General features: G+C 34.0%; 1 protein-coding gene across 1 annotated transcript; it reads left to right on the top strand.

Moving 5' to 3' along the window:
- Positions 1-352: 352 nt before the first annotated feature.
- Positions 353-26930, top strand: LOC115441068 (protein FAM107B). The gene is given in 5 exon segments (XM_030165659.2): positions 353-455; positions 15930-16143; positions 21102-21174; positions 21177-21207; positions 23638-26930. Coding segments are annotated over 5 exon segments (576 nt in total). The 5' UTR covers positions 353-388; the 3' UTR covers positions 23829-26930.
- Positions 26931-26964: the final 34 nt, after the last annotated feature.

The raw sequence follows: 26964 nt of genomic DNA, 5'->3' as shown, positions 1-26964 counted from the left end.
GCGAGTCAAGAGCCGTATATCAGAGAAAATCCTTATCCTAAACAACTCATGGTTTCTAAGAATTCAAATTACGCTGCTCCAAAATCATGGGGAAATGTGTTAAGTCTCATCTTAAGCCATCTGCACTAGTAGTTTTGCTAGTTTTAGGTTTATAATCTTGTCCACGCCTGTAGTGTAGTGTATTTGTGGGCTAAAGGTCGCTCATGCTCGTTCCGCAGTGAACCGTACAATATTTATAAGCCGTTTAAGACACCTGTGCGAGTGGTTCAGTCGGTCCATATGCGCAGTAGGAATGGTAAGGTAATCCTGTTAGGTGGCCGTGACACGTTGCCCGGCTTCTGTATTGAGGCATTTAGTCGTTGTCGCTCGTCGCGCATCCGTCCCCACGATGTGTGACGCCAGAATACGCAAAACTGCACCCGCCATTCAGGAGAAGGTGGCCATTTACGAAAACGGTATTCGTATCACACTCGTGTCGAACTCACATCACAATCATTTTTGTGCACGAACTCAAATTTTATGCGATCGAAAGTGTCGTAACCCGATTCCTGCACGCGTTCCCGCCTTTTCATTTGGTCATAGTGTTTCACCACGGCTAGTTGTCATTTGGCACACGTAGTAATAACGTGGTTTAAACAAAAGCACATGTCCGCACTCCGACGCAACCATCGTGTCGCGAGCGGGTGGCGTGGCTTTCACGCCACGCGATTACGATATATGATCCTCGGTGACATACTGTGCTAATGCGCAAGTGGTCCTGCACAATACACAATATCCTCCGTCCTTTCATATACTTACTTTATTGTACATATGCTAATTACTCCTCCGTGTCATGTTAACTGTGTTATTCAGTTGTTTCTTAGAATTATATTATGTAGTTTGTGTATTACTCTATGCTAAGGCGTTGTCCTACTTGAAATTACTAGCAAGAATCCGACTTGATGGTAATTAAATACATGAATATAAATTTTCACTGAGATAATAATTTATAGACAAGGCAGGCATACATTTTGACAATTGTTTACCCGTGATTTCATGTGATCATTCATGAATACGATTCGTGCAAACGATTGGCAATGTGCAATATAGGTAATTACGATTATAGTTATCAGTCTTCTGAAATATCGGACCTGTATAAATTTTTAGGCCAAACTTTGAAATTTTTTTTAGCTCTACCATTGCTGCTATTTTGGCGGACTAAAATAAAACTTGGTTCAAATGAAAAAAATCTTTCAATTAATTTTGTTCGATACTAAACTGAGAATAAACATTTAAAACCACCTTGAAATTTATCTGTACGTCCCAGATATTTGCCTGAAACAATAAACATGTAAATAATTTTAAAGTGGCATATTTAATAAACGAACACGATAGAGCGCTGTAACTCACAATATTATAGTTTATCATTTTATATTAAAAAAAAAAACAGAATTTGCGATATTTTATCGTCTACCACCTGGAATTGGGTCAGTGTGTAAAACGAAAGTGATGATTGCTCTCCGTCGTAATGGACTTACAAAAATGTGTAAACAATTTTGTGTGTAACTTTAACACAAGACATCTACACGGATGTGTTGATGGGTTTTGAAACCAGTGTGAGTTCAATTTTCAAAAATATTTTTAGTGCTAACTTACGTTGCATTGGGGGGTTGTATTCAAAATATTCATGCTTTTGGAAATAACGGTTCATTTCGTGCTTTGTCTATTAGTTTTATCTTAAAAATGCATCTAAAGCATAGTCTCCTCCGCATCATTACTACCGCAAAATATTTTTAAATCAGACCACAGTCTGCAAATATCTATCTTCTATCAATCTGAAAATTAACTAAGTGTATAATATATACCTAAATTCTGTTTCTATTACCAGTGGAGAACATTGATTATGTAACTACGTCTTTAAGTAGAGCTACTTTAACCACCAAGTTGTGGCAAGTTGCCACCACCAACAATGAAATAAATCACACAATGCCAGGGGGGGTGTATTTGTTAAAAATCTCGACGAAAAGTGGACATAATTTAGGAAATATGAATCATGATATCATGCATTTGTTCAACTTTGGCTTCTATCTATTCCTGTGTTGTATTCTAGCGTCAACATAATAATAAGTTATTCTCACGACCTAATATCACTCAATGTTAAGTGAGTCGCTTTGTAACTCATCGTTAAAAGGTGACCGACTATTTTATCTTAAAAAGGTTTATCATTCATTGTGCGCACATGCAACGTAAATAAAGTGTGTGTATGTATGTGTGTTACTATGTGTATGTGTGTGTAAATATGTCTTAAATAGTGGATTCTTTAGATAACGAAGATGATGTCATTTTAGCAAACAAATTAAAGCAATATGTACACAAGTATCAGATTATTCCGATGATGAATCACGTGTCTACATTTGGTTTAGCATAGAAACAATTTGCTTAACGGATTGTCCAATATATCTTTCAGATAATTTTAACATACATTTTACATAGACTGATGTTATTAAAATGTATTGTGTGTATATCATGTCATTATCACTGTTTGTAGCTAATGGCTATATTTATTTTTACATGAAAAATAAACTATCGCCCTGGAAAATCAGGAGTGATTTAAATAAAAATTATAAAAATAAAATACAATTCAATTTAAATCTATGTCATCATTAAAGATTAAATTGACTTAGATGATCATAAATATATTCTGTAACATTGCTGAGGACAGTCTTATCTACCCCATTTTCGATAATTGTGATCTATCGTGTCAGTCCAATTCTCGTAATGACTACTGACAGTTAGTCTATGACTCGTACCTACAGAATGGAGGCAGTCAAAGTTTGCAATAAAGGTGAAGACATCAAACAGGAGAACCGACTGTCAAGATTGTCGCGAGTTTCCATACAGAACAGCGCTACAGTTAGATTTTGTGCAATGCATAATAAATGGCTGCGTGCGTTAGCAGGGCATTACGTATTCCGAACAATGCGCCACTTTTGGCACAGGAGCCGGAGTCGGGAATCGGCCGATCGCTATCGGGATCAGGATAGGCAAACACCATGGGTGGCGACGGCCAACTGCCAATCGAGCTTGCTTCAATCCAAACATGTTGGTTTATCTATTTTGTAGTTCCGCATTGTTGTTGCATTCTTTGCCAGTGTTGAATTAGATATTGCACGATATTTAAATACAATTGTACCTATAGTGGCGTCCATAGCACGGGTGTAATGGGTAACCCCCGGACCGGATAATCAATGGGTGTCGCCCCATGACTATATTAATTCAAATAACTGAAGACCGTTTTTGTAACTTAATATTAGATTTTAAGGCGATGACGAAACCACGGGTTGGGTTCTATTCGGGTTAGATAAATGCAATGATAGATTTCGATATTAAAACAACACCGAGAGGGGTTATGTTAAAACTAGACCACGGCAAAACCGTCGGTAAACAGTTAGTAGGAGTAGGTAACATATGTGCGTTATTTTTGTCTCCGTCCGCTAAAGTTCCTACATATTTGCATTCACACGAACACGACGGTGTTCAAAGCTAGAATGTGAACTCGTTTGATGAATGCACGTTTCTACACAAATGGAATATCGTCGTATGAATTTCAACCGACATCGCTTTGTAAAAGTCATCTTACAAATTACTTGAGATTTATTTATTTCATATAAGGAATATACAATATAACAAAAAAGTGTACAAAAAGTTGTTAAATATCAAAAACGAATGTGTACTTTTAAATGGTCGGCGAATCAGTTACAGGAAGACAAATGACGCTTTGTTATCTGCAACTTATTTAATGACAATTTCTGTGTATTAATATTATCGTCTATGTCGGCCTCCCATAATGAACTCCTTGATTTTAGAGAGTGGTCGCTCGTTTATATGAACGTTAACTATATAACGCGGAGACAATATCCGCAAATAGTATCTTCATAAGAAAGTGTCAGTGTGACTGCATTGTCGACTTACGACACGGTCATTACGCATTTGTCGTAATTTCTTACGAGAGCGGAGCGAAGTTGCTGTTCGAGATAATCGGTTTGCTTACTTTTAGTTTTTCAGACCAGTTTGTTTATTTTTTTATTAAATTAAATATAAATGTTTTATGTAATATTTAGATTATTAAGTTTCGATCTAACTTCCTGCATTGAAGGTTTATGGATGCAAACGACTTTATAATATGAAATTGAATTATTTACTCCGACACACTTTAAGTGTAATGTCATTGAAGGAGTAAGTACGTTCCATTATTTATATTGTATCAGAGTAATGATTGCTATGATTGTATGCTTTATTTATATGTTTGTAGTTAAAGATCCTATGTTATAGTACTTCTATACCGATGAGCCGATTAAAAAAAATTCGAAATATCAATCACAGCCTGTAAATACCAAATTAAAGTCAAATTCAACTGCAAAGGCTTCCAAGATATTTTATCCAATAAATAGTAACATTTCTGTCAGTCCTACATATCGGATGTCGTTTATAAACCACAAGTTATTGCGCAACAGCAACAAATGCACATTGTTATAGTAAACGATACGGTAGTCCGGTCGTACGTCCGTCGAAAGGAAAGCGAAAGTGCGATGAAGTAGTACTGTCGCTTGTCGTGTGCCGAGTGCGTCGCGCCGTCCAACAACTGGCACCAGACGCTGAGCCGCGCGATGCTTAAAAAGGACAAAGGAAGTCACCCAATGCATATGCCTCGAGTCAACAGGCTGCAAAGCTAGCGTTTGTTTACTTTTATAGACGCACTTCGATGTCGATATTTGGGCATGCAAATATTTACTTGGTTTACTTAGACGATGCAGTTTAAAGCAATAAAAATTAATCATACATGCATTAAAACAAAATATATCCAAATTAATAATTAATAAATGACAATCGTAGTATACTTATCGTGCACAAACACATAGTTCATGGTGGCTAATCGTATTGTACAGTGATATCCTCATTACGAGTCCGTGATTATCATTGACATTGTTTTAATATATTTTTATTATATTTGTATTAAAACGGAGTTGCAAAATTGCATTTTGTAAAAGTTATAATCATATTAAACATCTAATGGTTTATGCATTCGGCACATTTGCATAGTTTTCACAAATAATACAACGTATACGGTTTTTAAATGATTTGATAATTATATTCGTCTTTATATACTATATTTAAAAAAGGAAATACATAAATATTTTCTAAATATAACACAATATTCATGTTATATTTAGAAACATATTTATGTAACAATAGATACAAATAAAATTCTATCAATGGGTACTAAAAGTGATATTCAACTTTATCTGCGGAATACATTTTTAAGCCTTATATTCACCCTGAAAACGAACCCTCTAAACTGTAGAACACTTTAGTTAATACTTAAGTTTGAAAAAGAGATGCGTCGGGAGTCCTTGAGCACGATTTTTCTAGTATCAAAATTTGAGGGTTTCAGTGAACAGTAAATTAATATCCACAAGGGTACTTGACGGATAGAATGAGCACTTGGAGTTAGTATGCGAAGGTGGTTTGTTACATTTTCAATTATTTTAATAGAAAATACGCGTATGTATGCGAGTTGGGCGGGCGGGCAGCAAGTAGGGCGAGACGCGAAAAGCTTCGTCTGCCGCTGGGGGTCAACGCCCTCCGAGCCCTGCCCGTGAACGCGCTTACGACCTAGGGATGTCCCCAGCTTGTTATCAATATTGTTTGCTTGCGTTAATTATTAAAGTTTCGTGATCGCAGGTAACTGATAATATTGATCTCTATCTGAAAAAATAAGTACTTATCTAAACGCATCGTGAAGGTTATTCGATGTATAATAGTTTTTGAGATGAATTGCGTTATTTTATCATACACCACCAATTTTAAGACCGAAGATATCACGCGTATAGTTCCTAGAGATAACACGTCTTTTTGTGGATAATAGTATCATTTACCTGTACATATAACTGCCAATATTTAAGTTTTTTTGACATTTGATTATTGATATATTAGAAATCATTACATAATAATGTAATGATTTCTAATATTTACGCTAATATTAGACATGCATCTAGTTTAAGTATTGTATGTCTTTTTTTATTTTCTCCTATATATTGAAATATTGGTTGTTATGGACAGTGATATTAGGGATGCGAAATGGTTTCTTTCAAGCAATTCTGAAGGATATTTTGTTTAAAAAATAATAGGAAAAAATAAACATTTTACACACTGTTCCTACCACGCATTGGCTAACTTCCCTAGAACACGGCAACTCAGTAGCACACTAAAGTACGTGGAAGACGTTAGTGACGGAATGAATACCTTCATATGTTGCTACTTACTACTTAAGCACAGAAAGCGAGCCTAGTTTATGTTTTCTTTGTGTATTATTTTTGAATTCAAGCATCTTAAGTGTTTTGTCTGTGTAATTTTATATTAAAACTGAAATACTTAAATTGTTTTCTGCTAGAGAAATAGAGTAAATGACCTCAGGATTCGATCGTTTACAATGATATAGTGTAAGTCATTTGGGGTTAACGATTGACAATTGATAAAATATAAAATAAAGTACTGCATAAACGTGAGAATAATTTAAGGCGATACCTCAAGGTCCATTTTCATACATTTTGTTTCGCCTTTAATCTGGGTAACTAAACAAGTATTGGCAAGTAAAGAATTTAAATTCACGTCTAGTTAGTGATTAGTTCTCGCAGTTGAAAGAAAAATGTAAAAATAATTAATAATCATGGATATTTCTGCCTTTAAAATTTCGTCATATTAAATTTTAAAGGCCGAAATATCCATGATTATTAATTATTTTACGTTTTTCTTCAACTGCGAACTAATCACCAACTAGACGTGAATTTAAATTTTTTACTAACAAACAAAATGTATGAAAATGGACCTTGAGGTATCGCCTTAAATGTCGCTGCATATTTTCTGAAAATGAAAGGCGATTTCACTACGTTACATACGTATTATGTTTTAATGTTTTTGTCACTTATTACGAACATGTTAGATTCTAAACCTTCTCTGTTTACATTCTGTCGTGTGTGCTTTGGTGGAAACATAAAGGAGCGGTCAAGGTACGACGCTTTTACTACGCGATGTACCTATTATTGCATGTAGTGGCAGATATTGATAAAATATTTATCGGTATCGCTGAAGATTAGAGGCATTGTACGATGAAGGTACGCTATTGAAACAATAAACATGTATGCCTGCAAAATCCACTGAAATTGTCTTGGTAACGCTATTTAAAATAGTAACTAGTTTATTTGTATAAAGTGGTGTGTAAGTATTGAAATAACTTTTGTGGTTAATGATATTTAAAGCGTGGGGTTTCTTTGCTATTAAATATTAATGAATGTATTAAGGCAAACTGCTTGGTCTATATAGGTACATAATATGTATGATAGTTTGTTGACTATTGGGACCTAACATATTGTGTTACAATTAGGTTTATTGTATCATAATAAAATTGTTTAACAAAAACAATTTCATGGTTAGTTATCCATAATTAAAAATATTATTGTTGAGGTTTGCATAGACAAATACAAAGCTTCTTTTATAATGTAATGTAAACTGGCCAGGTAATATGTATCCTTTTGAATTATTGTATTTGGAATGAAATAACAATGTACTGTTACTAAGCAATGTGTGCTAGTCTAATACGGTTGTCTAACGTGTTAAGTCTATTAAAATATAAGTTCCTATTTGACGGAAAACCTTGTTTATTTTCCGCACTTACTCTGCAAGGGCGACTCGAAGCCCAAGAATTATATCGTAAAATACTAATTTTGCCTTGATGTTCGTCTACATGGGTATTGTTTACCCACTTGTTAAGTCCTATTTTCTCACAATTAACTGCCGACTTTGAATTCAGCTTGAATAACCAAGGATTTCAAATATATTCTACATGAAAAAAATAATTTCTAGTTTGCCGTCATAAATAAATTTATTTAACAACGCAGTGCGTCAAGTCTTTATGGTACCGTACCATTAGTATGCAAGTCCTACTTACGCCTGACCGCTTTTGTTCAAATGTAGCAAAATTACAATAAATTATTTTTTTTTAAATTAAATTTGAATACCCACGTACATTATTATTACATTAGGTTTATATCTGTAAGTTGGAACATTAGCTCGTTCCTACGAATCGTGTTCTGTCAAGAGAGCCGGTATTGAACTTACGAGGAAGACCGGAATCGATCCGCTGTCGAGAGACGTGATATCTCTCTTTGATCTTAATTTGTACTTCATCATGTACACCATCAGATTGAATACGTCACCAAATCGGAATATAAAAAAATACTCTACTACTACCCCATATGGCCACAATATGACGTCTAATTAATATTAAATCAATTTCTAAAACGTTCCATGTGTACATTTTAGCGACATTGTGTATCAGTGTCATATTAATTCATCGGTGTCCTTGTAACCGTATAAATATAAGGGTCGCCCCCTAAATGGATACAACCCTTTTTTAGTTACTCGTCACTCGTTGTAATCTACGACGCGTTGACAATTGCGTTGGACAAAATAAGCAAACGATAGATTTTTTTTATCCAGAATGTCAAAATGGCAAACTGATTTTTTAGTCTCTTTTGCTTTGTATCTGCTATTATTACTCGACACTGGCAAATTCACCGTTAAATGGTGGCAGCCATAATATAAGAGAAGAAGAGGCAGATGCAAACAATATGACTTACGAAGAATAAAAATATATAATTTTCTTAAATGTATTTAAAGAGGTCGGATCGGCGGTTTAATTTTGTCTATTCGCCTATTAAAACAACGAAGGAAAGTTAAATTGGTTTTATTAAGCACATTGATGCAGGCGCTGTGAATCAACTCTTGGTCTGTTCGTTTGACCTCTGCCAATGAGCACACGGGAACATTTGTATTGAAGCCATAACTGTCATCAAGTGTAATAACTGATTTGTGTGCGCCCGCATGAGGAAGTGGTTCATTGATTGAATCACGCATCAAGGAGGGATCATTCATTCAATGTTGATTAAGTACGTCACCACTACAGACATTCTACTAAAACTGCGTTGGTCTGAGATAGTTATTTGTGTAAGGTCAGACAGTACTCAGCGCACGGTGTAGCCATTGTTTATTTGGTTTCACCTTCATTGCGTATAATTAATTACGGAATATAGGCCCTTTATATAATAGGTATCTTTTACACAGAGTTCATTGAAGTGACTTGTATTTAGCCGATATGAAGATTTCATACTTATTTTATTTAAAAATGTACGGCTCTAGCTACAATGCACATTACACACCGCTTGTTATAAATAAAGTATTAACATGCGACGTTTTTGGAGGCATTTTTCATTCTTACATTTCATAGGCATGAATATAGACCGATGATTTTCTTATTTAACACACGCCTGTTTTGTAATGGCTACCAAATCGTAAACCTGATAGAGGAATTCCCATTAAAATGACGCAATGGATAACCTAACGGCCCGAATGAAGTTTGCCCTCGATTTTTAAGCGAATCGAATTATTCACAAGATTTATACTTGGTTAGCTGACTAATGAACATCTGTTTTCTAAGGTTTCAATTACTATACAAAATAAACTCTATTTTTAATGCAATATTACATATTTTCCATGTCCTAATTTAATACAACGTGGTTAGCATTGGCAAGTAAAATATTGCAAAAGTATTTTACTTTTGAAATGCTTCACACTAATTAACATCAGTCTGCTTGAAAATGTTGAAAACTATATGAGATCCAATTTAATTAAAAGAGCTTTGGAACAATTTTGTAATGATTTGGAGCACATATGAATGTTTTACATATTTTATTACAACATTTCCATGCACGATATTACGAAGGGTGGCAGACTCGGTACAATATGGACATTATACTGTGTCTAAAAAAATAGTTTTCATTCATAAGATTTTCCGATATCTGAAGAGAATTTGCTACTTCTTAGCGTGACGTGATCTGTGGTGCATTATTCTTTTGTTTGTAGGGTATAATAGATGGCAAGTACCTTTATTAAATGAAACGTACGACAGAACAATAGATTTTGTAAATCCATTGTATAACTTTTATGCTCTTGTTAAATTTATTATATGAAGTGGCGAAATATAAGATGTTATTAAAATATTTATTTTAAGCGCATGGTGATACTGTCGTGATTTATTTCATAGTGTTTAAAATGAATATGCAATTTACCTCAATAAAAAGACGTAAATACTCGAGAAGCCGAAAAATCCTAACGTTTATTCAAGGTTTAATCTACTGAGATTCGTACGAAAGCAAAAACTAAGAAGTAACAGCTTAATAATGGTATTTAAAGATATTTTAGCTCTCAATAAGTCAAGAGCATGGCTTTTTGAAAAAAAAAACTGTGACTGCGATAAAATATTGCTTTAAAATTATGTTACCAAATAATATTTATAAAGGTCTTATTTATCTGCTTAACGAAATGGTCAAAAATATAGTTTAGGTTATTTCCAACTGCCTCTAAACTATAAAATGATTGAAAAAAACAATTGTTCACAAAAATTATAAAGCGTAGTTCATGTCAAAAGTTGTCGTATCAAAACATTTAAATTCTAGGTTTAGCGAGCCACTACTTGTTAGGAATGTGTTATCTTTTACAATGGAAATAAATGGGCCTAAACAAACGCGCTTTACCACCGTAACATGACGTCAATTGTTTCAGCAAATGATCGCGTAAACGGCCTTGCTGAAGCAATCTTTTTGATGGAAAGCTAAAAATATCCATAGGCCAGAGTTCAATCTGTGGTGCGGCTAGGATCTAAGTATTATAATTGGAGTGACGAGGTCCAAACTTAATTATAATCATGAGCCTGGAATTAATGAAGCGCCTCTTTTATCGGTGGTATTTAATGTTGTAATCGTATTACAAAACATTCTTCACGTGTTAACATTAATCTTACTTAGATAACGAAAATTATAAAGTTTTATAGATGTACCAAACTACGTTACCTTTAAACGCAGTTTGCTGAAAGAAATGAAGTTTGTTGCTATGTAATTTATTTTGGTTTGACCTTCAAAGGCGCCGCTGTTCGTTCAATATGCGCGTTCAAGTTTTACGTAGTACGTAGATATCTTCTTCAAGGGCACTCCCTCTAGCCGATTTGTTTACATAAACTTAAATTTTATCGTTTTCATTGGTGTGGTTATTTGTAATTGAGCATGCTTTTAATGTTGCCTTTGAGAGCACGTTTATATTTAATGATGTGCGGCATAAAACTTTAACTCGGTAAAATTCTTACACCAATATCGGATAGTATGTTTATCAATATAAATTCTAAATATAGTTCCTTAGAAGCATAGATATTATAATTATACATACATACAGTATGTATATTCGATACATACTGGTACTAAATAGAATTCGATCAGTCCTGCTGTTATTTAATTTGAGTGTGATAAAGTGTTTTCCTCCTGACAGTGCGATTCAAACAAATCTTAAAATCAAATAAATCATTTGAGCTCATCTGATATCTATGAGATGTTTTGGTCTTTGTTTTAGTTATGTAGTAGATAACATCAATATCGGTCCTAACATGATTTCTTTGTAGTTTGTAGTATTTACGTAATCATAGCGATGTAAATGAATATTTATGTCAATAAAAAAATATAAACAACATTGAAATGTAGGTATAGTGCCGGACAGAGCCGCGGTCCGTGCCAAACCTTTGTTAGTTTCGCTGTGCATACACTGTGTCCGGTTTTTATATGTATTGAATTTGGCGATCTATAATCTCACATGTTGAGCTAAATTTTTAATAACATATCCACGTTGTATTACACTTTGCACATCGTTTTATTATCAGGGTTCGCAAATATCGTTTATTGCTGTATGTAATTTTAATCTATGATAAAATTACTTTCGAAGCAATATCGTTGCGTTTTGGCTCGTTCGTAATTAGGCACACCGTATTCCGCCTTCACATCAGTTTAATATTTTCCGGATTATTGCAATGTGCAGTCGGTAAACGACCATTAACTATAATGTGCCCGCACATAATTTGACACACTAATGTCTTGTTAAATATTTAAAAAAAAAACGGTGAAAGTATAATTGGATTACAAAATAATTGTGGCATGTACACAAGCCTAAGTATTTTGCATTATATATCTATTATGTGGGAATAACAGATGGTAGGTGTTAGTTATGTCCCATAATGTATGGTTGCTTTTATGTGTGGCGTCTATTTGGTCATTGAACAAATCAAAATATCAATTTATAAAACACCACACGTTAATTTTTCTGTCTTTTTGCACTGCAATGTGGGGTAATGTAACACGTTTTTACACATGTTACATAAATGTTTTCGCTCAGTTTTTATAATCGTCCGCCTAACGTAACCTCTGAGGGAATCAATTCCAGTTACTACGCATTAAAACTCTACGTAGAGTGTCGTCTGTACAGGGAATCCAACCCGACACATTTTATTAACACAGTCTAGAGACTTTATCTCATTGCAGTATAGAACTGCAATGAGTTCACACTGAACGAAACCATGATACTTTAATTTGATGCCTAAAATTATATGGAAATATTGTTGTCAATCTTACAGTCTAAGTAAATATTGGTTACCTACACAACACAAGCTTAAGCTATATTACGTAAGCAAGTAAGGTGATTTTTGAGTAAGATTTGCATATGACCCATCAGGTTATTATGATTTGCTCAAGGCTTACATTACTGGCGGTACGTAATAAGGTATTCACAGAATACTAACTATGCAGGTACAGCATTAGGTGTGGTAGAGTCTAGTTGTTTCAAAGAGACTGCAATCTTCCTACTTGATGTTACGTCTCATGTCCCAGTTTTTGTTGGAGTGGCAAAGGTTTGCAGTTTAGCATACAAAACACATTCGTTCCTAATAGAAACCCATAAACCCATTTAGCTTCTGTGCAATGCCAAATCAACATGAGTTTAACTGTTATCTATAAGTGGCTATCGTTCATCGTTATTGCTTCACGGTTTCCTCCACCGGTGATTTCGACAGTAGATAATAAAATTGAATCACTAAAACGAGGCCGATGCCATATTCCGATTTTACACAAGTTCCTTTGATTCTTATCGCTGTTTCAGCAAAATATTTTACTTGAGCTCATGGCTGACGGTGGTGACCTCTCTTTTTTAGTTTACAGCGAATGTAAAACAATATTTTACAGCGCAAATATTGTATCAGCAGTTGCAAATTCTATTGCACGCAATTCGTATTATCTGTTTGTTTAATAATTAATAAACGATAAGTAGTTGAACACAACCGCTCCACGTGTGTTAATTTGCTTCGTTGCTGATTCTTTTTATGTTTTTGTATTCGCTGTTCAGTAATGAAACTTTTGTTTAAATGAATTTTAAAAGTTCATAACTCCACAGTTTTCATTTGTTTAAAGTGCTCGGAATGAGGCCGTAGCGTGAGATAACGAGCAGGAACGAGTGGCGAATCGTCATAAAGGTCGGCTCGGGATTGTGGTCTCATAGAATACGCCGTGTTATTTTCATTTATCTTTGGTCTGGAAACGTCGAGTCAGCTCTATGTTCTTGTTGAACTGAGATTGGAAAGATGCGGTATTGAGCTTTAAAAGTAGCAATCCATCTAGGTCACAGCCCCATAAAATATCGGCGCAGAAATGTGACAAAAGTACCTTTTTTGAATAAACTTCGTATTTTAATGAAGTTTTTTCAATTCAGAATGATAATATTATGTTCTTATCAATTTTTGGACGTTAAATTGTAGTCGGCTCACTATATCATTTGTTTATAATCTATTGGTTTCAATAAATAACTATGTTCCAAATATGATGCCGATAACTTTAATCTCTAACCAATTATAATGGCGAAAGAAATTGCAAAATAGTTGTAACTGTTTTATGTGACGTAAGATAACGGTCATAAAAATGTACAGAAAAGTGGTGTTAAAATAATAGCCACAAAACATGAAAATTCGAACACAAAATGATTACGCTCTTTACTGTTGTACCACATTTCTGTAATTCATGGTCAATAAGTGAATTAAACGCACATACACTCGAGAAAATAATAATTGCGTCTTGTAATCTTTGATGCCTTTTCGCAAGCAGAGAATGTAGAGATATGCGGTCCCAGTTATTTAATGCCATTAAAATACTTGTGATGCAGAAAGGATATTTCCAAGAAACCAATAAAAAAAACATAACAGTTCTGATGTATACAACTATAAGTTATATTTTTTAACTATAAGTATTGTATTATTGTTAGTCGGCCACTTATTGATATTCTTTTGGTAAACAATGCTGTTAGTGTTTCTAGCCACAAGTATGTTCCAAAGTAACACTTCACTTCGATGACATCATCAATGATTCATTAGATTTTTAACTACCTACGTGAATGCTATTCAAACACGAGTAGGGTAGGGCGGGGCCAAAAGGTCCAATTTCACTTCTAGCAATTACATTGTGAAAATCAAACCTACTACAACAAAACAAACAACACATATGAAACAAACAATTATCGAACTATGTTTGGCTCAATTCTTGGTTGATTCATCATAATAGAAATATATATTTTTACTGTTTTTCTAGACATTGTAATCTGTCTCTTTTGCCCCATAGTAGGGGTAAAAGGGACAGCGAGGAGGCAAAAAGGTCCAATATTTCGTTCTTAATTTTAAAGGGTTTAATGAAATAATAACTACATATAATTTAATGGAAATCAAAAGTATATTTGTTTTTCAAAAACCAAAAAATAACACATGAGGTTATCATTATTACAAAAAAAATATAATCTCTTCATTAAAGTATAATTAAATTTAATCAGTCTTAATCAAATAACAATATATTTTTGGAAAATATAAAATCTTATTTATCAATTCTATCTTAACACTTTAATTAATATTCAGTCTCAGATGAAGAACAAAATTAAACAAATCAGCACTTAAAATTTTAGAATATTAAACATAGATATTTAAACTCTTATAAAACAAAAATAATTCGCGGTTGGGGTAAAAAGGTCCAACCGGACCTTTTTACCCCAACCGCGTGTGAGTATTTATAGAGGTTATACAAAAAAACATTCAGTCTACCTTAAAAATGACTATAAACATTTAAAAACAATTAAATAACGTATAATAAAAACTATTTCCAGGCATCGTTAACTTAAAAACAGTCCTTGAAACCAAAAATATTCAAAACGAAAAAATACTTACGTCAAAATTTGGACACGCGACCGTGTATCTCCCGCAAGCGACGTCGCCCAACGGCCAGCGATAGCGCGTTCCTCCCCCCGCGCCCGCATCTTTACACTTGTGTCATTAGCAACAACGATACGTCACTTGTTTTTGAGATATTAGTGGTGGACCTTTTTACCCGCGGACCTTTAAGCCCCGTCCTACCCTACATAAATCTTGTGAAGCGGATGATGGACGTGCGTTATTTGTGCGGGAACCACATGTTAACTCGTCTTACATAAATGTTATGTTATGAAATAATGAAATGTTGCAAGATGATGTCTTTAATACGGAAGAACGACTAATAAAATGATAATACTTTATAGTAACTATTATGGATAGGTATTAGGTAGAATACACAGATTGTAGTGAGAGATGACCCCCTTAAAATGTTGTATTTAAATTTATTTGTAATGCTCAGTTTATGCTATTTTATTAAATTTGACATTTTAGCTGTGTTATAAAAAGATTTCAATATGATATGTAGAAATATTTATGTCACGGACTTTTAATTCATATTCACTATTGCGACTTCGTTCAAATACCTTGATACATAATGCTAAAAAAATACCTGTTTTCGTATTATTTGCTTTGTAGACATTACACAATAGGCTCGTTAATCCTAACAACCTGGCGGAATATGATAACACTCCTGCCTTTTCCTGAAAAAGGGAAAAACTGTATTATTACAAACTGCACAAGTACACTTATATATTATATTTAAGTATGTTTTTGTTGCTGGCAGTTCTATCAGTGGGCGCGTTGAGCGCAGCCGGCGGCGTGGGCCTGGTCCCCACGCTGGTGTCGGAATCAGCTCCAGTCGCCGTGGATATGGTGCAGGAAGGCGAGCCAGGGGCGGGGGGCGACGGCCTCATCGCTCCACGGCGTCTGCCCAATCCATGTCTGGAGAGTCCACAACGAATGGATTTGCACAGAGAATTGCTTTTTAATCAAAGGATGTGAGTATGCTGCATTTAACTGGTGTTTCGTTTATAGTAATTGTTATACAGAAATTAATAATGGCAAATTCATCAATTTGTTACAAATTTTAAGTAGTGTTATGCATGATTCAATAGTAACTTGTATAAGTTATTAAAATAAATATGCTCTGATTGAGTGTTTTTCGTGGAATATAGTTAAAATCGTAGGTGTTTTAAAGTAAATATATTAATATTAAACGATAAAATGCCCTTAAGAATAAAATCTTGTTGAAGCCTTCTTTGTTTTTTATTAGTTATATACAGTTGTAACAAAAAAAAAGTGCGCTAACGTTTCTTACCAACTCGATATTTATTTAAAATTGTATGTAGCTTTGTGTTATTGCTGTCCCAGGTATTAATTATTTATTCTTTGCATAATTTTGCTACACTATATTAAAAATAATACAAATAGCTAGCGTACCGTTTTCAATCCACGAGAAACTCAAGTAGGTATTAATCTCATCCCGAGCGCGGCCACCGTACCCTTTGTCCTTTGTGAAGAGTTCTTAACAGCCACTTCATACCTGCCACAAAGAGAAGCTTGATAAGCTTTGTTCCTTGAAAAAATGTCGCTACCTTGGAAATAGCTATTATTACTTGCACATTTAGATGTTTTTATAACATGAGGCTCGGAAAAATTTACTCATTGGTGATACCTAATAACTAATCTGTCTATGAACATCCATAATAATGGAGTATTTATTAAAAGTGGTGCAACCACAAATTGCCAAGAATGTTTATAAATATTTTGCACTTTATTAATATATCTGGTGCGCAAAACGCAATAGCAAAACAAAGGTTTGCAGGTTGTTTTTTCAGTGAACTAGTAATACCATCCTAAGGAGACTAATCATTTGTATTGTACAGTTTTTGTGTTTGTGACATCCTCTAGCTACCTACATAATGTGATTGTACAAATATTGATTCTATGTCTATAGTTATAAGTTATAACGTTACGCTAATAAAAATTCTTATTACATCCTAAAAATAATATCATATAATTAGATTATTAAAAATAATACCATCTGCGCCATCTTTTGGGCGGTAATATATTATTATTAATTTGTGCCTAATAAGTAATTATAATTTATCCCTTTAGTAATATATTTTATATGTATATTAGTGGATTAATTTATCACTGTATTAATTTCATTTCTTGTATAAATGATTTCAAAGTTAAAGAGACAATAACACTAATTATTAATTAATCGAAAAATTACAGTTTTAAATTCCAAGAACATTTATCCATAATCTTGAAGATTAAAAAATTATATGTAATGTATAAAAAATATGCACTTATTCTTAAAGCGCTTGACAGTAGTAATAAGCAAGAAACAAGCCCTCTTACTAATCCTATTTTAATGAACTGCTTAAGATAACAAGTTAATGTTTTAAAAAACTAGGTTAGAAGTGGGCTGGTGAATTATTAGGTAATATACGTATCTATATTAATTGAATACCAAGCTGCAACTTATCGATCGGAGGCGAGCGAACTCGACTGTTCAACCGAAATAGACCTTCGTCGGGTTTTTGCCAGGACTAAGTTTAGTTTGGATTCTTGAGCACAGGTGCGCCACATCCTGTCAGAACGAATGCGGCGTAATTATTGCGCATCTGTCGTGTAAACCACAAGCAGCACACTTGTGCTGTTTCCGTTGTAATAATAATAAACGGCGAGAAATGTTTTAATCGTTACACCGTTGACCTGTTGATTCAACCCATTTCCATGTTGAACGCGATTGTCGGAGCTATCTCGTCCTGTTATTTCCGCGCTCGTCTACGAGCCTCGTGACGGAAGGAAGCAATTCCCAGTCTGTTAACAGAATTTCAGTTTGAGCATGGCTGCTCTGTTATGTCTACGCTGAAATAACGTTTATTTCGAGCCTGTTTCGCTACTTTCAGAATCACGATGAAGTACAAAGATTATGAAAATTAAATGAAAACTTTAATCACGATGGTTTAAATGTATTATAAATACAACATTGAGTGAGATTGGCACGGCATTCATAAACCTAAGATTATAGATACTTACAGTAGCGAAGGGTGAAGTTTTCCGAAATGTAACGCGACACTAGAATGGGTATATATGCGGTCTACAAATTGTTCTAATGATAATTAGATTTTACATTAATTACGGATGGAAAGCCAGCAGGAATTGGGTTACATGGACCCATCGCCACTGGATATTTATAAGCTCTTATATGTCCTGTTATATCACGGTTTTTAATGTATTTCAAACGGAAACAATGCTTACACATTGTTGCTTCGCGGCAAAAGTTACTTAGTTTATGGTCACAATACATTATCCACATTCCACATGTCTGTTCTCCAGTCTCTACAACACATTAAACGATGGACATAAACAAAAGTCGGCAGTATACATTTATTTATATGTTTAGTTTATAATACACGTTCATCTAAAAGGAGATTGTGTGAGATGGAATGTTTGGCAAACTGAATTTAGTCTCGGAAGCGAGGTAGTTAGCAGATGAGACTTGCAGGCGGCTGCGGAGGCAGTAATTAGTTCGGATTAAATCACGCTGACGGTCTCGCGGTAATGGATCGAGAACCTGATGCAAGTAGGTACACTGCTCGAATCACCAATTTAGATTTTAACATGTTTCGTAATTTATGGCTTCATTGGTTCAGTGGCGGGTTGTGATGAGTCTGATCTATGAAGGTACAATTTTGATTCAAACTAGCAGTTAAGTGATCTAAAATCTATAGCCTTTAGACGTTTTGTAGAAGTGACCTTAAACATTAGTGACTCATTAATAACGTTCAACTCATGGGTCAAAGATCATTTCTGATATAGCTAACAACGATAACTGTATTTTCCAAGAACGACTTATAACGTATTAAGTAATAATTTTAGAACACAAAAAAAAATTGGAAATCCGTTTATCGGTGCGTAGGTACTGCCTAGAAACAATGCTAAACGAAAACTTATTAATTTCTCTATATTTTGCCGTACCGTTTTTGTGACATTGAACCCCTCCTAAATGACTGGTGGTACAAATTGTTACAAACTCTTGCGATATACGTTGTTTGTCAAGCATATTAAGTAGATTAATTCAAAATTGAGAAATAGAAATAATGGCAGTTAGAACAAAATGTCATAAATTATGTCGCCATATGCTATGCGATGCTTAAAAAAATAAAGCAATGCAACTTCTCTGACGTCATGTAACAAATGCCAACAAAATAGTCCACACATGAAGGTACGGCGCGTGGGAAAGCCTTGCGGGAATGAGAATAAGAGGATTATTGTTTTTTTTTAAACTCGGATTGTTGTTAACGTCTTTTGTAATGAACGCTTAATAATCACAGTATTTTTTGCCTCGTTACCGCGGTCTCACTACACTTTAAAAGTTGAATCTTATAAACATAAGATAAGTCTTTGTGATTAAATGTAAATTTTTCTGTGAATAAAAGATAATCCAATATCTGGATACAATAGATTAAACGAGTTTAATTAAATAACTACATCCAACTGTAAGGTATTAAACTAGGTTTTCAAAAGTTTATTGTATTTTTATCGATATAATGCAACAGCACGCCGCTTGCATGCTTCTTTCTGGACCAAGCTAAATACGATTAGCGAAGGATTTCGAATGGCGGCAAAAAATTGTGGAAGAAACTGTGAATTTAAATTTAAGTTTTTTGGAAGGGAGGTCAGAGCAGATTTTTTTTCATTTACCCGACTTGTGTCTTGGCTTATTTTCAACACAGTTTATACGGAAATTCCGTGCTGTAGGTTAAGATTATACTTACTGGCGCTGTTTTTAATCTTTTCCTTTAACGAATAATCCGGCAAAACCATTTAATATTGCGAGCATTTCAGTGAATATTTCGTAGCAGATTAGATGTATTATCAGCGATATAATATTGAATATACTACGATATGGATATTTGGGTCAGAGCCCCTAATGATTGGTATCATGTAACGATTATTATCAAACGCATGTGAAATAAATAACCGATAAGAAACCACATTGCCTTGTTTTACGTAACACAGTGACATTGATACGTAAAAATGCGAACCAGACGGACCATATATGGTCACGCGAATACATTTCGTATTATATCGATACGTAGTTGATAAGATAACGTATTGCTGCTATGTTGTATCGATTATTAATATCATCTTTGTTTTCTTATCTAAATTTCACGTTGTTTGACTGTAATTTCAATTGTTGAGTTTGTAAATTATACGTACATATTATTCTTGTTTCTTTAATGATGCTTACAATCTACAATCTCTACAATATAATTTGCCTTTTTATAAGTGCCTCTGGCTCTGAAGGTGCCTTAAAACATTATTCATACCAGCCATAACTATAAACAAAAAAATAGTGCGCTCTACAGAAGTGCAGTTATCATCCGACATGGAGGAATTTAGGTTTTGTAATTCCCAGTATTTATACTGTCCACAAATATTTTTAACCTGGAACAAACTGTGTTTGGATGCCGTTGCTAGGCTGCATAAATAGATATGGCAGATATGCTTAGACCAGACGGACTCCCCTGTACGGGCATTTCACCTAGTCCAGTAATCGACAAATTTATGCAAAAAAATTAAATTATCCTCGTTGAAATCTGTTTTGACACATTCAAAATGGCGCTAATCACCGTTATAAATATACTTAATCGGAGATTTATACTGTAAGATAAAATTTATTTTGCCAATAAATTTCGTCGATAGTCCACTTATGTTTCACAAGCACATAGATCCTTCTTGCTCCGATGCATTGGTGAAGAAATTGTATTGAATTCCTCTCTCAATGATTTCTTCAATGTTGTTGCGATTTTATACATTCGGCGTGAATAAAAAAATATATTTGTAGTTTGTACCATAGTTTTGTTTTCTTCGACATTTCATTATACTTGTCTGATTCCTTATCACGTATTCATTCTATTTTATAATACTGTTTCAGAGGGAAAAATGTTCTGAATCAAAAAAGCGAATTGGAAAGAGCGCTTTCAAGACATAAAGAGAAGCAGATTTTTGGAACCAAGTGAAGGAACACAGAGAGAAGCCAGGTAAATGAGTGAGATAATAATAATAACTTTAACAGAATTAAAAACGAATACTGTTTGATCTATATTTTTTAAGACCTTCCCCAGAACAAATAGCCTTGAGGATCGGTTCCATACGTTTACGGCGCATGAGTAACGGGCGGGATATACAGTTTTACGATTAATTTCTTTAAAAAATCTATTTTAGGTCTTTTTGAAAAACATTTTTAGCAAAAACATTCCTTATTAAATTTTTTATCTAAGTGTTGGTGGCAAATTAAAATAATACGTATTTTGGGAAGAGATGCAATCGTCAATTTTAGTGGCATTTTCACTTTGAAATTAATGAAGCAATATACACATCTTGCCTTAATGACTGTCGTTAATTTTTACATGGTGACCTAAATCACTTTGGCTCTAGATTTGATAACGCTCACGTAAACGGGTGATTGTGATCGTGACGGTTAATTATATGATCATGACGTAATTAAAATTTTCCGCCATTTAGTAAATTATAAACAGTTTCTCTAACCTGTAAATCGTTATCTACTGTTATAGCAGCTGTAGCAATTAACAAATCATTATGTACTAATTTTTAAATATTTTTACAGATACAGTCACCCACAAAAATGAGTAAACAAATTCATAACTTTTTGTATCATTATTAAATTTTTGTTTCGTCATAGATGTAGATGTAACTACGAAGAGTATTAAACTTAAAAAAATGCTTATATTAAAGTTACTATAATACAGATGATTTTGTTTTTAAATTTGTTGGGCTATTTTATTTGTGGTTAACTGTATCTAAACGTTTTCAATAAACAGTGAAAGTTTAAATTATGTATTAAATTTTACTAAAATTTAATTCAAATAAAAAGATACCTCCTGAGATTGATTAAAATATTTATGGGTATCTACATTTAAATAAAAACGGTTTAACACGCCCGTGAAATTCAAAATGAGATGACGATTAATTACCTAATTTCAGATCAATGGCCGAATAGGTTTTAAATTATTTATTTCTGTATTAACTGACTGTCGCGTAAAATCCATATCAGGTAGTCAGTAGTCCCCAATACTTGGTCATTCCCGTCCCGAACACATCAAGTTATTTTTTGCTCGCATATTTGGCCGCGGCCCTTTTGTTTGGTGCAGTTGAATGTAGGCAGCGGTCCGCAGGTGCACTGGAGGCCGTTCACCCCATATGCCAATAATCATGTTCACATTCCTTTTATTAAATAAATATTGTAATACCTATGTGAAGCCAAATATTTGAATTTCATTTTAAGAATATTGGAGAAGATTTGGCATAGTGCAAAAAGTTTAAATTTTATAATATAAGGTCGACTACTCGACGACACCTAGGTTTTCTTTAATATTTTTTATTCATATTCCATAAAAAATATGTTTACAGTCTTTTTTTTTCTTTAATGTTTCTACATTTTCAAACTTGTGTTTCTATACTTTTGGGCTTGTGATTTTCATAAAATGTTTACAGTCTTAACTTTAAAATATGTTCAAGTATTTTTAGTTATTGTTGTCTCCACCTTTATTGCGATATAAAGTTGCTCCGGACTCTCGGGACTTATGAACCATGCTTCGTGGCACGTGACTTCGCGACTTCCTTACTTAGGCAAAGGAAGTACAGTGTTCGTTTTTGGTTTCTTAAGCTTCCATAAGTACATTGTATAGATAAATACATCAAATTACTTCCTACTCATCTGATTAATGTGGAAACAAATATCTATGTTGTATTTACATAACGTTTAGTTTGGATTGCGTTAAGGTTTCGTAAACATTAATATTCATGACCAAAGGCTCGTTTGAAACTCATTCAAGTTTTAAATATTAAGGTTATTCGTACTATACCAAATGATAGCACGTTATCAGCGCGTAACTATTCGTTAACTATGTAAATAATATAATGCAGCATTGAGTGTAATGTGTATATTGACTTCCTAACTATTATCAGACCCGGTTTCCTTTCCGTTTGTTTGATAATTAATGCCCACACAACTTTCACTAATAATTTTGGGAAGTTTATACAGTATAATTAAATTAACATAGTGTGGAGAAATTTGTATAGATATCTTGGGTCAATTATCTTATTAAAAAAAATATGCTCTTTATTTTGTACGTGAAGGTCGTTTGCATAAGTGTTACTTATAAGCTTTCGCACAAATAAGTGACGTCATAAAAAAGCGTATTAACCCATTTAGCATAGGAATGTTGGCCGGCAAACATGACAGCTACATAACAGTTACATGACACTACGAGTGTCACGGAAAAATAACCTTATTATGTAGTACATTATAATAAGGTTATATTCCTGTGACACACGTTATGTCATGTAGCTGTCATGTTTGCCGGCAAACATTCCGCTGGTAAATGGGTGAATCATACTATTTTTACTTAGAGCACATTTGAAATATAAAACCCTTTGTTGTATTGCAGAGCTGGAACGTGCGATAGAGGAGCGCGCGCGCCGGCTGGAGCAGGCCGAGCACAGCGCGGAGGAGCTGGCCGCCGGCACGCACCCCACGCTGCAGTCCGTGCGCGCGCGCCTGCGCCACGCGCCCGCCTCCGCCTCCGCCGCCGCCTCCGCCTCCGCCTCCGCCTACGCCTCCGCCGCGTCTGCACACTGAGCCCCACTCATCTCTCATTGAAGGCTTTTGTTTCCGACGGGTATTGGCTACCCGTATTGCCGATGACCGGACTTCTCGAACCCTCGCATTTAGTCTCACATATCAAAATAATCGGTGGTTATTGTTTTGTGTAACGATTATTTTGTACGCTAGCAACATCTAGCGGTAAAAACAAGTATATCCACGAAGAGCCTCTGAGCTAATTAAATTAGTTTGCTCCTATTTCATTTGTGTTGACGTTATAATGTCTTGTGGGGGCAACGCGTGTACATAATCATCCCCATTCAGGCGCCGTAATGTCTCGCGACAGTGACAGTCGGTCTAGTGCCAATCACAACTTATCTGTATACCTACAGCCTAGTTTCAACAATATGCTCATCATTACCCGACGGTATTCGATACTTTTTTATATACACTCCATGTAACAATAAACCACAATGCAATATTTGACATCAAAAACCATTATAAATGGTAAAAACTGATATTCAGTAAAGAATTGGTATACTACTAGCGCCATCTACATAAACAGATCATCGTTTAACAGCGCCATCTACATTGATAAGTTACGGGTTTTTTTAAATTAATTACTATGGGTTCGCGACTTGACTATAGAGCTGTATAAAGGGTATCAGGTTGGAAATGGGGATAGAGGTTAGATGATATATCGTTGGTTTAAGATGATGTGCGAGTGTGCGCTTTGATTGCCAAAGCTATGTATGTTTATTTCCCTTAGGTTTTTTAGGTATGCTAGCTTTAAGCCCTCTTTCATTGAGACCGAGTCACTATGAGTGTCACAAAGATTTTAAACGAAGGTAATTGACGATTTTTGGCTTTAAAATAGCCAAATGCGGTTTAGCAACCTTTTCCAGAAACTTAAAAATTTCATATAAATATTACATTTTTGGTCATGAATTTCGCTTTATAACTTCGTATTTATATTTTCTGACTTGTATTGTAAATACCAAATTCCAATATCGCGCTAAGTACGTTTTAAAGTATTTAAAACAGAGGCTTTGGGAAGTAGAAAGGCCTAACTGACATGAAGAAACTTCAAATGACAGCATAATAAAATGTATGCATTACCAATAGACTTATAACATATTAGACTTTAAACTAAATAGCACTTTAAACAAGTAGACATTATTACTCCAATTCCCGAAGCCTGCCTGCTGATTTCGTGACAATAGTTATCGTTATTTATATTTTATTTTGCCGGCGGTCGGTTTCTATATCTAAGGACGCTTTACAATTCGACAGCTCTATGTACGTAATGTTGTATCGAACAAATATTGACTGAGATATCGACTGCGTGTGTTAACGTTAAGGGTAAAGTCGACTTCACACAAGAGTGATAAATATTTTTCTAAACTTTTTAAAGTCACAAACAATGCGCGTGATTCACCTTTAGAATGTTCTCATAGGTGCCCTCTCTCACCACTCCCATGTTAGATCGTAACGTCTATTATATTAGATTGTAGATAGATGTTTGCAGTAATAGAAGTACGATATAGATATTTAATATTCATATTTTATTGTCAGAGTAGATTCTTATGAAATGTAGAATGTTAAATATTGAAACGCAAAGAAATATTACCCCATATCTTAACACTATTTAAATAAAGTAGTTTCATATTAAATGTTCTTCACTTCTAGTAAGAGATAAAATATTTATCAGAATTTACCACGATAGATTATTCGATATTAACCCTTGCACCTTACAAAATGCCTTATTCACGCTGTTTGTTTGTAATAGAAACATAATCTTAAAAATAGCAAACCAGAAAGTGGATACTTTCTTAGAAACAATGCTCTAAAAATCAAAAGCGTCATGATCTACCTACACTTGTAATTACGATATAAATTTTCTAAAAAAAATATTTTTCAGATTGTGAGTCTATGTATAAGGAACAGCGCATTATCATACAATAAATCACCAATTAATAGTAGACCAGTATATTTGAATTAAAGTGTTCATGAAAGTGATAGAAAAATATTTTTGTATGTTTATGTACCTTCGGTACGTAAAGACTTTCAAAGTTTATTAGATTTAGATAACCCCTTATGTACATCTTAAAGCAATACTGTAGAACACAAGCAAAGCCACGACAACCTTTTTCTTATACTTGTATGCCTTATATTGTTATGTTATGGGATGGTCTTATACAACAAAATAATAGTATAGATTATAGTAACAATAAAATTGCGTAGCTACGGCCGATATGACCCGAATAATTTATTCACGAACAAAATATCGCACTCTTAATAAAATAATGACCCAATCCAAAATTGCCAATTTGTGGGATTCGTCAAACAATCAATTTCTGTTAGCGACCTTTTAGTTTTTTCCCTTTTCATGCTTTAGGTTTCATTTTTTACCTATCTTTAATAAGCTCAATTTTATAGCAACTTCAAAAAAAAAGTTTGCAAAGAAAAGTTATTTCCGACGATTGCCACAAATTAACAATTTTGAAATAGGTCATTATTTTATTAAGAGTGCGATATGGATATTTCATGTACGTAGGCTTAGGTCGAATTGTGTTTAATTGTAAGGTATAGTCTATACAGCGAGGGCCGCAGACGCGTCGGAGCCGTGAAGTGATGTCCGCGTCTCTACATTATACTTTGTTATTGTTATGTTTTCTTGAATCTCTAAAACCTCTATACTACTATCGATGTATAATTAGCCACAAATTTTAGATAGCTATCATTTCAAAAATATATTTACGTTGTTTATTATCTCAATTTATGAAATTGTTGTTTACTTTCTGTTGTGTAATGGACAATTGTAGCAAATGTATGGTAATAACTGTTTATTTCCATCATTCCACTCGTTAATCTGTCACTTGGTAGAATTTCCTTTCTCTATTTATATTGTTTAATATTATATTTAAGTTTTTAACTTAGTACAAAGTGGCGCCTTCACGATACGAAAGGCAAAGTTTATAAGCTTCGGAAGCTTCACTGTGGCCATTTTTATTTGATATTATATGACGAAAATAGTAGGTATTTAAGCATTATTCTCTATGTAATTAATGTTTGACAATGAAGCTGTATAAAAAATTGAATAATTTGCATAGTCAAATAAAAATGTTTTAGAATAAATTGTATTTTTGTGTATGCTACAGCCACACATTTT

This window comes from Manduca sexta, chromosome 26 (assembly GCF_014839805.1).
Source record: "Manduca sexta isolate Smith_Timp_Sample1 chromosome 26, JHU_Msex_v1.0, whole genome shotgun sequence".
Taxonomy (NCBI): domain Eukaryota; kingdom Metazoa; phylum Arthropoda; class Insecta; order Lepidoptera; family Sphingidae; genus Manduca; species Manduca sexta.
The sequence above is the reverse complement of the archived record's forward strand: the minus strand, read 5'-3'. Positions and strand labels throughout refer to the sequence as shown.